This window comes from Perognathus longimembris, chromosome 5, assembly GCF_023159225.1.
Source record: "Perognathus longimembris pacificus isolate PPM17 chromosome 5, ASM2315922v1, whole genome shotgun sequence".
In the NCBI taxonomy this organism is placed as follows: domain Eukaryota; kingdom Metazoa; phylum Chordata; class Mammalia; order Rodentia; family Heteromyidae; genus Perognathus; species Perognathus longimembris.
In genome coordinates, this window is record NC_063165.1 from 8,396,099 (window position 1) to 8,409,119 (window position 13,021).

The 13,021-nt window shown below is 38.2% G+C and overlaps 1 protein-coding gene across 4 annotated transcripts in view; it reads left to right on the forward strand.

The window, feature by feature from the left end:
* Scaf4 (SR-related CTD associated factor 4) overlaps positions 1-13,021 on the forward strand; it is a 55,882-nt gene that overhangs the window by 38,321 nt on the left and 4,540 nt on the right. For 2 of the 4 annotated variants that reach the window (XM_048346325.1, XM_048346326.1), the window contains exons 17-19: positions 1,761-1,926; positions 2,016-2,102; positions 2,334-2,525. In XM_048346325.1, the coding sequence (XP_048202282.1) occupies positions 1,761-1,926; positions 2,016-2,102; positions 2,334-2,525 (445 nt within the window). The remainder of the gene's footprint in view (positions 1-1,760; positions 1,927-2,015; positions 2,103-2,333; positions 2,526-13,021) is intronic. The other 2 variants (XM_048346327.1, XM_048346328.1) reach the window with 1 other exon arrangement.

The window sequence follows — 13,021 nt, forward strand, 5'->3', positions numbered from 1 at the left end:
TTCCAGGCTGTCCTCAAACTTGGAGTTCTCCTTTCTTGATTTCCTAAGTGCTGAGAATATAGGTTTTCACTACCATATTCAGCCATGGCATTTTTTTAAATGAGTGATTGAAATCTATATAATAAATTGAATGTTACTTAGTGTCTAATCAGTCAAACTAGTTTGCTTCAAACTAAGGGATACAGAATAGTAAAATTGGGTTTGATCCCAGCTCTACTGTTTTGTTTTGTTTTCTGGGTTTTTTTTGTTTGTTTGTTTTGCCAGTCCTGGGGCTTGAACTCAGGGCCTGAGATCTGTCTCTGGCTTCTTTTTGCTCGAGGCTAGCACTCTGCCACTTGAGCCACATCGCCACTTCTGGCTGTTTTCTATATATGTGGTGCTGAGGAACCGAACCCAGGGCTTCATGTAAACAAGGCAAGCGCTCTTGCCACTAGGCCATATTCCCAGCTAACCTATAAATTGGAAGTACAAACTTTAATGACTTTTTCTCAGGACATGTACTCTTGCCACTAGGCCGTATTCCCAGCCCCCCAGCTCCACTGTTTTTACTCATCATTGTGGCATTGGGCAAGTCATTTTACTGTCTAGAAAAAAACATACTGTCTAGAATACATAAATTCCCTCTCATAGCCTTGGCCTATGCTATTTTAAATATTCAGTGAGATAAAGTGTGTAGAGTACAGCATATTTTCTGACACGAGTAGAATAATGAGGGGGAAAAAAAACTTCTTAATGAAACTTAGAAATACTTAGCCTACAGTTGCATATGTGTTCTAGTTGATTTTTCTAGTCTTTCAGCACAGAAAGATGTATTTAATTATACGATGACTGGATCCAGTAAATCTGAGCTATGGCAGAAGTGAGCTGTCCAGGCACTTGATTTTCTTATTCTGAGGGGAAAATTGCATGTTTTGATATGTATTTAAGTGTAATTTTATTTTATTTTGTTTGCTATACATGAACTATATCTGTATTGGGACTCACTTAAAGGAAATTATTCAAATTTATTTATTTATTTATTTATTTTGTTCCATTCCTAGACTTGAACCTCGGGGCCTAGGTGCTGACCCTGAGCATTTTTTGCTCAAGACTAGCACTCTACCACTTGATTCACAGCACCACTTCCAGCTCTTTTGGTAGTTAATTGGAGATTATTCTCACTGACTTTCCTGCCTGGGCTGGCTTCAAACAATGATCCTCAGTTCCTAGCCTCCTGAGTAGCTAGGATTACAGGCTTCTTGTTGTTGTTGTTTAATATTAGCACACTTTCATTGGGTTTTAATACGTGCCAGACTCTAGAATTCAGTATATATATTAACTTACTTGATCCTGTAGTTACGTGAGGTTGAAACTTTCCCAGGTTAGAGAGTTTGATGGCTGTGCCCTGATACATAGCTAACCAAGAAGACAGCACAGAAAATTTTACTGCAGAATACATATAGCTCTTCTTACGGTTGTATTTTTTAAAATTCTGTGGCTAGACTTTGGAACCTTTTAATTATATCATTTGCCATCAGAACTCCAATAGATACCAATTAAACACAGTGTGACTTTGCTCTGTCCCTAAAGGAGAGAGCAGAATTTTTAGTTACATCATTTAGGGTGGGTACAGATTACCTTTCATTTTTATCTAATAAACTTATTGGTATAATAAGCAAATTTAGGAATACCTTTTCAGCTGGAAAATTTTCTTGTATGTATGCACTGTGCACAGTGTTGGAGAATGCTAGATGCACACTTTCATTTTTCTCTCTTTTCAGGTTCCACCCCATCAGGGAGGTCCTCCAGTAGTTGGAGCTCTCCAGCCACCCACTTTTACGCCTCCTATGGGAATTCCTCCTCCAGGCTTTGGTCCTGGTGTTCCTCCTCCTCCTCCACCACCACCCTTTTTGCGCCCAGGATTTAATCCAATGCATTTACCGCCAGGTATAGCTAAGTTGTTTGAGAAGAAATCCTTTTTGAACATTAAATTAAGTGATGCAATAAATGTTAATGTTTTGTTTCTATTATTCTAGGTTTTCTTCCTCCTGGACCCCCACCTCCTATAACTCCACCAGTATCCATTCCTCCTCCCCACACTCCACCAATAAGCATCCCAAACTGTAAGCATGTTTCCTTGTGTTCACTTGTCGTCTTGGAACTGGGGGTAGGAGGGAGAGTAAACCAGTAATAGGGTCTTTAGTATATATGGCAGGAGAATTTTGGCTGGGGAAATTATTACTCACCTTCACATGTTGCTGTAATTATATCCTTAGCTACTATCACTGGTATAAATTGAAGACACTACAAAGTAATTATTCAGCTTCACATGTTGATGTAATTATATTCCTTAGCTACTATCGCTGGTATAAATGAAGACACTACAAAAGACTTATCTATTGGAAATCCCATTCCAACAGTGGTGTCTGGGGCTAGAGGAAACGCCGAGGCTGGTGACAGTGTGAAAATGTATGGCTCTGCTGTGCCACCTGCTGCATCCACGAGTCTGCCCACCCCTCCTGTAACCCAGTCTGTTTCGCTTCTTGGTAAGTTAGTTTTATTTTTATTAATTTCCCTGCCCTCCCCCCACTAGGGTTTTAAAAAAACATGAATTTTGCTAAAATTATCTTACAAAAGCTATTTTTCTTTGAGAAGTATTTTGCACTTGGTCTTTACCAGGAGACATCTTCAGAGGTGAAGTCATGCTTATTTGTCTTGAATAAAAGTTTGCAATTCATACATCTCAGTTTGGTATAAAAATAATCTATGCAAAGGCGTCCAACAAAGTCCATGGTTAACTTAACCCAACACTTGCAGCTTTAGAAAAGATAGTTCTTTGACAACAGTTCTTTGACTAGTTTTTATCCATCTGAAATCCCTAGGCTTTGGAGGTTAGAAAATACATAATCTTTGACAGTTTGCAATAAAATGCCTTTGGCTTTTTAGTGACATTTGTACAGCTGAGGATCAACTTCCCTCATTGATCCCTCAATTTTCTCCTGTAGAAGTGAGTTTATTTGTTAACCTTTTTTTACCCCCAACCTCACTATTTGATTGAGAGAGGGAATGATCTGGATTCTGCATCTTTAATAGGGTTTACCTTGGCTTGCTTAAATTATAAAAATGCATCACATACTTGTTACACAGTAGCCTATCTTGTAAATTAATTGTTATACTTGACACAGTGTTGCCAAATGAAACTATTTGATTCTCCTAATGGGAAGGTAATAATACTCCTACTCTGAGCCCAGGATATTTTTGAAAGATACATATGTGTGTATATTTGCTTTTATAATCCTAGATTGTTTTAGGAAAGAAGACTTTTATGACCTCTGAGATAATAGGCTTGCAAGTTGTTGATTTGTGATTGAGGATTTTTGCTTCACACCTGTACTTTGCAATGTTTTAAGTTTTTATTATGTGCATGTACCATATTTATGATTTTTTTAATATATTTTTTAAGTATGTTTTGCCCTCTCCAAGTCTGAGCTTAACCTCATAGTAGACTGATCGTTTATTTCCCTTAGCCACATGGGTTATGGAACACAGTAAAAGGGAGTTAGGGGCTCAAATTTATCACAAGTAATTTAGCAGTAGTTACAATGAAAATGAGTTGCTATATAAAGGAAGTCATATGTGGAAGTAGGAACCAAGGGAACCAAACATTTTTGGATTTCAATTTCTTTCAGCTTTATTCATAAGATAGTTATGCAATAGAATTTTCTGGTCAGTTTCTCCTCTTTCTACGCACACATGCCGCCGGTTACAAATACATTTTTAATTGAGTGAGGTCTGTGAATAGGCCACTTGAGACTACTATCTTAATTATGTACGTGTGTGCTTTTCTCTGGGCTTATTAGTAAATTCACTGAATGGCTGGGAAGATTTCATAATCTACAAAAATTAAGTACCTCTCTGATTTAACAATAGATCTAAAGACTGTCCCTTTATTTCTTAGTACTGCTGAAACTTGAAACAAAGTCAGACTTCAAAAATTGGTAAGCTTGATTTAGTAAGCTCAGCATTGCTAGAGGGATAAACTGAAACTTTCTTCCCATTTCTTACTACCTGAAATATTTTGCCAGGAATATACCTCTTTCCTTCAGTAGGTGGAAAAGGTCCATGAGAGAGGGCCATGTATGTCATGAAGAGTTGATATTTTCACTTTTGATTATTCTTTTTGACTTTTAAGCAAAATATTTAAATGGAAGGTTATTTCAAATCCTGAAAGTTTTAAATTGGGCATAGCATAAAAATGAAGCTATATTATGATACTTCAAATTAAAATGTAATAGTTTGGTTTGACTATCAAAGTAAAGTGTAGTCTTCCCTGTACCTTCAGTCTAGAAACAAGCTGGGCTGAGCTACCTGAGGACCTGCCTCAAAAAAACAAAAGAAATCTTGAAAAAAGTAAAACAAAATTTCTGCCTTTAAGAGAAATTTTTCACTTAATGCAAAGCTTAATATGAAAATGTACTTCCTCTGATCTTTAATTTAGGAAAACAGGCTCTTTAGAAAAGGGACAATTTTTCTGCTAACCAGACATAATTCATACTGGCTTGACATGAGTGTTTCCTCATATAACAACCAGTCCTGTTCTTTCTGCCTACTAGCTGCCGTCTTCTCACATTCATCTGTCAAAAGATCTGTAAAGGGTTTGAAATCCTTCCAGTATTCCAATTCCAGAAGGTGAGCTTTGCTCATGATGTCCCTGTCATGGGCCCAGTGCTGCCATTTCAAAATGAGATTTTAAAATTATTTATTTTATTTTACCAGTCTTCGTGCTTCTCAAGGGCCTGGGTTTTGTCCTTGAGCTTTTTTCCTCAAGGTTAGTGCTCTTGAAACCCAGCTCCACTTCCAACTTTTCGGGGGTTAAGAGAGATGAGGATCTCACGGACTTTCCAGCCCAGACTAGCTTCAAATCTTAATCCTCAGGTCTGAGCCTCCTAAGTACCTAGGATTGCAGGCGTGAGCCACCAGCACCTGGCTGACTTTTTTTTTTTTAATTTGTAAGCAAATAAAGGAGAATTTGTTCAAAAGACCATTCACAATTTTATCATTGTAATAATGGAACCTAGTTATTGCATTGGTGTATTGCAGTGCTAAAAGATTAGTAATTGAGTGGAGGCTGATGTTATCCAAGCATGGAATGTTTGGGACTAAGATGCGTACTACTTTTCCTCTTAGTACTGAAGTGTTTTCTTTAAGTTAATAAAAGGAAGTGTTGCTTAGAAGGTTGATGTGAACTCTCGTTTCCTCATCTTAAAGGGGAATGAAAGTGACCCTGACACCAGCATGTCACAATAATTCAGTGGACTAACACAAAATACCTGCCCACAGGGTAGGCATTTAGTCAACAGTGGGTTCTGTTACAGGTAAGAAGAAATTTGTCTTATGTAATACTTAAGACACTTAGGAGAGTATATTTGGCAGTTCCAAAATGATGTTACTGTTGCTGTGATTCATTTTAAACTCTTATTTATTGGCAGATAGGGAACACATTTTTTTAGGGGAAAATGTACCTTGACATAGTTGCCTCAGATATTTTCAGGCTAGATATAAGTTCCATTATTTGGCTTACCAAGAGTATGTCTGCAGTCAAAGCAGTCTTTTATTTTAAATAAGACAACTCATTACCTAAACTCTTTAAATAATTTGTTAAACTGGAAACAAATTGGTTACTGAGACTTGGAACTAAGTTCTTGGGTCATAATTTTTTTTAAGTGGCAGGGCTGAGCAAATGGTAATCAGGTTGCCTGATTATAATGGGAAGAGGCAGTGGGGACCCTTAAGTATGATTCAGTTTTAATAGTTTGTTGTATCAGATTCAAGTGTGGGTGTCAGCCTGGAGATGACTGCTTATTTCTGGAGCTAGGCTCCAGATAGCCTCTAATATTGGATTTGGAAAGAATTAAATTTCTTATCTTTTAGAGGTTTTTATTCTTGTAGTAATACTGGTCATCTGAAAGTAAAATTACTAGGTTTACCATAATTCATTACCACTGATTTTAAAGAAATATATATTTACAATTTCATGGGCTAGAGCAGTTGTGGTTTCATAAAAGCTAAAGATAACATTCTACAATTGTTGATCATCTTAAAAAGAAGTAATATTAAAGATAGTAGTGATTCACCTCATCTCTTGCCTGTATAAGCATTTCTGTTTACATCTCAAAAACTTGTATAATATGTATTTTTAATGTACAGCTTTCTAAAATTAAAACATTCATTGTAAATGTGAAGTTTGGGTTACTTTGGTGTTCCAGACAATAAAGAAATACACAAAAATTGTTTGTTTGTGTTACCTATCTCTGCTGTGTCACCAGGATGTCCAAAATATATTTCAAACAAAAATTCTTCTAGGTTAAATTCATTTGTTTTGTGGTAATTAAAGCCTCTTCCCAAAAAGTTTATTTGTTATGAAGATGGAGATCCCCCTGTACCCATTTTTGTCACACTACTACAGATAATGCTGAAGTTTACAAATAAGTAGTGAATGTCTGTTCAAGAGGCAGAGACTTGGATGATGTTGAGTTGAAGCCAGCCTGGGCAGAAAAGTCTGTGAAACTTCCATTTTTAGTTAACCAGCAAAATACCAGACTGGAAGCATGACTAAAGTGGTAAACTTTCAGCTGTGAGCAAAAGAGCAGAGCAAGTTCAGAGCCCTAAATTACTGGCATGCAAAAGAATTGAGTATTTCTAAGATGACTTTTTACTAGCAGGTAGTTTTTGCTACCAGAAATTTTAAAGCAGTAGTCACAAATTGGTGGCCTAGTAGGCTGACTTACAGAAAGCAGCATGATGTGCTTCAGTGCCTAGCTAGCCTCCATGGACATTTGAGTTGATGATTGCAAACTGGGATACCTCAACTATGGTGACAAAATTAGCTTTGGAGTTTAGTCAAATGCATGTTTGCTTTTCATAAGTTAGGATTTCGAGAAGAAGGTCATTAATTTCACTGGAAATTTTAGTAATTGCTTTAAAATAGATACCTGATTTACAATGATTCGGCATTGTGTTCCTCTGCCTAGTGTCTGTGTAGAATGTTTGGATTTCTGTATAGCTAGTAACTTTAAAGCTAACTAGTTAATCGTCATCTAGTTAAGTATTAGACTTTAACATGCCTGAAGATAATTTTAGAACATTTTTACAACACCAGTACTAGGACCTGTTGTTTTTTTTTTAAATTCTTACATCTCGATATATTTTACATGTGTCATTACTATGTATGGCTACATTAAATAATATGCTAGAGGTATATGACAAATGTTTGGTACCAAGAAGCCTTAATGATTTTTATTGTGTTAAAGTATTCTTTGTGTTGGGCACCAGTGGCTCACACCTGTAATCCTAGGTAATCAGGAGGCTGAGATCTGAAGATTGTGGTTTAAAGCCAGCCTGAGCAGGAAAGTCTCTGAGACTTATTTCCAATCAATTACTAAGAAAGATAGAAGTGGAGCTGTGGCTCAAATGGTAGTGTGCTAGCCTTGAGGTCCTGAATTCATATCCTAGGACCAGCACCAAAAAACAAAAACAAAAATAGAATGTTCTTTGAAAGCTTTAAAAATGCATAGGTTGGGGGCTGGGGATATGGCCTAGTGGCAAGAGTGCCTGCCTCGTATACATGAGGCCCTGGGTTCGATTCCCCAGCACCACATATACAGAAAGCGGCCAGAAGTGGCGCTGTGGCTTAAGTGGCAGAGTGCTAGCTTTGAGCAAAAAGAAGCCAGGGACAGTGCTCAGGCCCTGAGTCCAAGCCCCAGGACTGGCCGCCCCCCCCCCCCCCCCAAATGCGTACGTTGCTACTCTCAAATCATTGTGGTATGTTTCACTTGTTCTACATTAGAGAAGTAGTTATTTGCATTTCAGTGCCTTCAACCTAGTATTGCAACTGTTCAGTACATAGAACGAGTCATTCAAAATAGTGATTAATACACAACAGATACTTGCCTTGGATATAAATGTATGTATGGGCCCACTATATTATCTCAGAAGATGAAGCACTTCAAGCAAAATATGGGAGAAATGGTCTTCTGCAAAAACTCCAAAGGGGTTATTACATAAATTATTGCTGTGTCCCTCTGGCCTGTCACTGTTTTGCTGCTGTGAACACAGCTTGAAGAGTGTCTTTAAACTTCAGTTTCTGAGGGACATTTTGAGAAAGGTTGGAGGGCAGAAATTAGACCAAGTAAGTTGGTTTCAGTACACAGGTATTGCTGTGAAGAATTTCAGGTAAGATGTATCTGTCTGCAGATAACTAACCACATTCATAGAGATTGCCTGTATGTTTCAAGCTTAATTGTAAAATTCTTAACTGAGTTACATATTTGGTCACATTTTATTAAAATACTTAGCAATTAATGTCAAAACTGAAAGTCTTAAAAAAGCAAAGGAACTATAGGAAAATTACAAAGCCCACTATACATTATTTGAGGAAAAAATCATTGAAATAGCCTTGATTTTATTTAAAATTATTTTCATGACTTAGATATTATAAAACAGTGCCAAACTATAGATTCAATAGCTCATAAACTGTATTAACTTGGTTCTCATAAGATCTCTTGCCTAGTATTCTAAGGATGATTTTACTTTTTTGTATAATGCAATCAGAATGAATATGTTTCTTCTCATGCTTGAAAATTGGTTTCCTTTCATTCTCACCAGCTCTTAAAACATGCCTACTTAGAAGAATCATTGGGAGTGTTTTCAAAATAGATTGGTGAATCCAGCGTGCACACACACACACAGTGGTTATATTATTTCCAGTCCCTTTGACAATCTGAAATAAAAAGTGGAAAATACCTTTTAGCCTGGTACCAAATAGATGGATCCATGAGTCATGGTCAAAAGTTTGAGACTCTCCCCTCCCCCAGTCTCCACCAAGAAAAGGTGGATATGGTGGTATGCTCTTGTCACTCCAGCTGCACAGGAAATGTTAAATAGGAGGGTCACAGTCCAGGCTAACTTGAGCATAAATGTGAAACCCTATCACAGAAATAAAGCAAAAGAGTGTCAGCTACCAATGGTGAAGCCTGAATTCAAACCCCAGAACAGCCAGGGACTTGGTGTTGATTTTTTTGTTTTTAATTTTGCCTAGGGATCTTTGGGCATTGGTTCCAGAGCTAAGAGTAGTTGATTAGGAGGTGCAAGGTCCTGGGTTCAGTCCCCAGTAAGACCAAGAAAAATAGGGTTGACATATTTTCTTCATATATTGGAAATGATAGTTGAAAATAACAAGTAGGGCAAAAAAGGAAGGTAAAAGAAGAACACAGACCTTTTTGATTCTCATCACCCTTGAGTCTTGTAGTTGTGTCCTTATTCTTAGAGGTGTATCTTCCTGATGAGATGGCACCACCATCAGTATTGTTCATGCAACTTTCAAGGCATAATGATAACAGAAGGAACAAAATGAAACCTATATTCCCAGGGTTTATATACTAGTAGGGATTGGGAAATAAGTAAACCAAATTCATTTGGAGACATGCTTATGAAGAAGGGAAGGAAATTTGAGGGTTTCATGTGGGACGTGTCATTTTCAATAGGGTGTACAGGAAGTAACACAAGAAACCTGAATACAGAAGGCAGTAATAATCCTTATAAATTCAGAAGGAAGGCATTTTAGATTGGAGACCAAACCCGAACTTACAGGGAACTTGATTTTCTTAAGGAACCACAAGGGGCTAGTACATCTGGAGCAGGCTTGAGCCCCAAGGGAAGAAAGTAGCAGGAGGTGAGTAGAAGATACCTAGGGCAGCCTATGAGTGTGTTGGTGAATGGTGTGGGCTTTGAAACGTGTTGTGTTCTGACTGCATTCCTCAGCATTACTGTCTCTTCAGTAGAGATAGATGAGCTGGTAAGTGGGAAGAGCAGCCTTGTTTGGAGCTGTTGCAAACAGTGAGACCAGGACAAGTTACTATTCTGAATGTTATTTGATAATAGAAAATTTTGGAATTATTTCATTATGGAATTTGAAAGAAGTCAAGAAGAGTTGTTAAGTATTTTATCATAACTGGTAGAATGACTTAATATTCCTGAGATGCACAGACCTGTAAAAGTGGGTTGGAGGAGTATCAAAATGCCCAGCCGCAAGTAGCAGCTGAATCAGTGGGAGACATCTAGATAAAACCCTGCTATCTGTAGATGAGGATGATATTTAAACCCAGGACCATCCTGCATGAAAGAGTTGATAGAACCCCAGGATCCTTCAGCATTGAACAATTGACAAAAGTCATGCAAGCTAATATTACATAGTTCACTTGCTCTAGGCAATTCATATGAATTATTTAAGCTTTACTCTATAGCTGGGCAATGAAATGAGGGCCACAAGGCTACAGTTGGGACTAGAACTCAAGACAAATATGTCAGGGTGAAAGTTATTCTCCTGTTAAAGATTGACTAATCTGCAGCCAGTAGAGTAGGATGCATAAATAGAAGGAAATACTGTTAAGGCCATGTAAAGGTTGCTGCTGCAAGGAGGGAAAAATGAATTCCCAGGTAGCATTGATGATCAAGGTATCTGTACCGGGGGCCTTGAGAACAGGGGGGTTGTTGAGATACTTGTTTCAGAGTCCTGATTACATTGGGTCAAGAGAAGATGCAGGTGAAGAGATAATTGACATCTGAAGTTATTTGCATTGGGGGACAAGATGGGGGTGGTACCGAAAGAAGATGCAAAATGAAGGGAGTTTCTTCTGTTTTTACTCAATAATGGACAAAATCACGGTATATTGGGAAATTCAGTAACAGATTTTAGTGCAAGAAAAGTAGTGTGTGGGTGATTATACTTCTTTCTTGCAATGTATACATAATATTGATAGGAAAAAGCAGATGGATCCAGAGTAGGAATAAAGGGCTTATTAGCCTTGTAAACAGAGCTATTTCTTGGTAGTAAAAATAAATGAAACACATTTGCTACACAAAAGGAACAACATTGCCAAAATGCCAACTGGAAGAAGGCAGTCACAATGGACTACAAATGTATAATTCTGTATGAAGTGTTGAGACTTTACAAGAGATAAAAGGTATTTATTTTATTGTTTGATGGGACTTGGAGGGGAGGTGTGGGGAGGTAATGGCTAATGGATACAGGATTTCTTCTGGAGTGAGTAAAAGTGTTCCAGAACTGATATTGATGGTTTTTACAGTCTGAAAATCAAAAATGTATCGGCTTATAAACTTACTGTAGGTAAATTGTAGGCTATGAGAAACTTTAAAGTTCTAAAAGTAGCTTGCAACAGACAAAAGGTTAGGGAGAAACATGAAATGTAGGATATGGGAATGTGACTTGACAAGGTTCCTGGCCAGAGTTAAAGGGTACGCCTCTGGTTGTGGTTGGTTGAAACAGTCAACATATGGGTCATTTCAGGCATGAGGACCTGGGTTCAATCCTCAACACTACAAACAAACAGTATTAGGGGTTTTCCAGACAGTTGTGAGGGAGAACCATGGACTCTGGAGGCAGGTAAGGAATGAAGACAGAGATGGAAAGAGGAATAGAAATTCCATAGTAATGAATTTCACCACTAGTAGTAGAGTTAGTGGTTGCAATAGAAGGGAAAATAAAGTTGGCGCAGACATAGGAATGGACCACCTTGTTCACTGTTTACCCATCTCTTGCCTTTCGTGTGGGAGGTACTGCTTTTCTTTAAAGATCCCACTCGTATTTCATGTCCTTATGAAATAGTCCACCTAATGATGCAGTGTTCTTTCCCACACTATTCCAACCAGACATTTAATTCATGACTTGCTTTCTCTCCTTAACTCATGTGCTCTTGTGGTCCATGACGAAACTGCCCTGCTTACTTATGTACCTTGTGTGTCTCCCAAACCTGCTTCTTCCTACATTCTTGGTCTCCAATAGCTCCATCTATTCAGTCATCTAAGGAGATACCTGTGTTCTTTCACCTCAGACTTGATCCTGCACACTCGTCTTAAATCTTTCCGCTCTAGCATCCCTTTTTCGGCTCAGTTGCTTGTCATGTCTACTAGGTTCCTTAAAATAAAAGCCTAACTACATTACAGTGTCCTCTCCTTGCTTTCTGTATACTACTTACCAGAAAGATCAAGCATCATCCCTGCTCAGAATTCCTCTCTGGTTCCCCCCACCATTTAGGTAATGTCCAGGTTCCTTCTATGGGTACAAAAAGATCTCTTGATCAGGCAGGCCCTCCTGACCTGCCTATTTCCCTCCTTGATTTTCAGCAAGTTACTCTAGTCAAGCTTTTTGCACAGTCCGCCTCAGTGCACCACCTAGTGAACCTTGAAGCCAGTCGACTGACAAGTGGAATTCCCTTTCCTTTATTTACTGGCCTTGTACATTCTTCTTTCCTGTAGACCTGAGCCAGGGTCTGCTGGCTCCCACCTGAATCCACATCTTCCTCTGCTCCACCTTTGTGTTCCCATACTAGCTAGTGCCATCTCCTGCCGTTATCAAATTTGTTTCTAACTCAAGAAAATACATCACTGATACTACATTGTACTTCCCAATAAAACAATTGCTCTGCATGCTGTTTTTTTTTTTTTTTACATAATAACCACAGCTATGTGCTGCTTAGATTTCCTAAGAATGAAAATTTACCAAAGGTTTCTGTTACCTGATAAAGTTTTTGTTTGTTTTGCCAGTCCTGGGACTTGAACTCAGGGACTGAGCACTGTCCCTGGCTTCTTTTTGCTCAAGGCTAGCACTCTACCTCTTGAGCCACAGCACCACTTCCAGCTTCTTCTGTTTATGTGGTGCCGACGAATCGAACCCAGGGCTTCGTGCATGCTAGGCAAGCACTCTACTGCTAAGCCACATTCCCAGCCCTCTGATAAAGTTTTGATTAATGGACACTATATACACACATGAAATGTAGCACATGCAAAATAGAAAACTAGGTAAGCCGTGAAAAAACTCATCCATTGTTGTCTGAGTCCATTCTGTCGATAAGAATATTCTGTAAGAAATCTATAAATGTTACTAATAACTTGCAATACAAATGTTTAAAAAAATTCAGCTGATACATGTTGGTAGCATTTGCACAGTAAAGGATGTAGGGTTTGA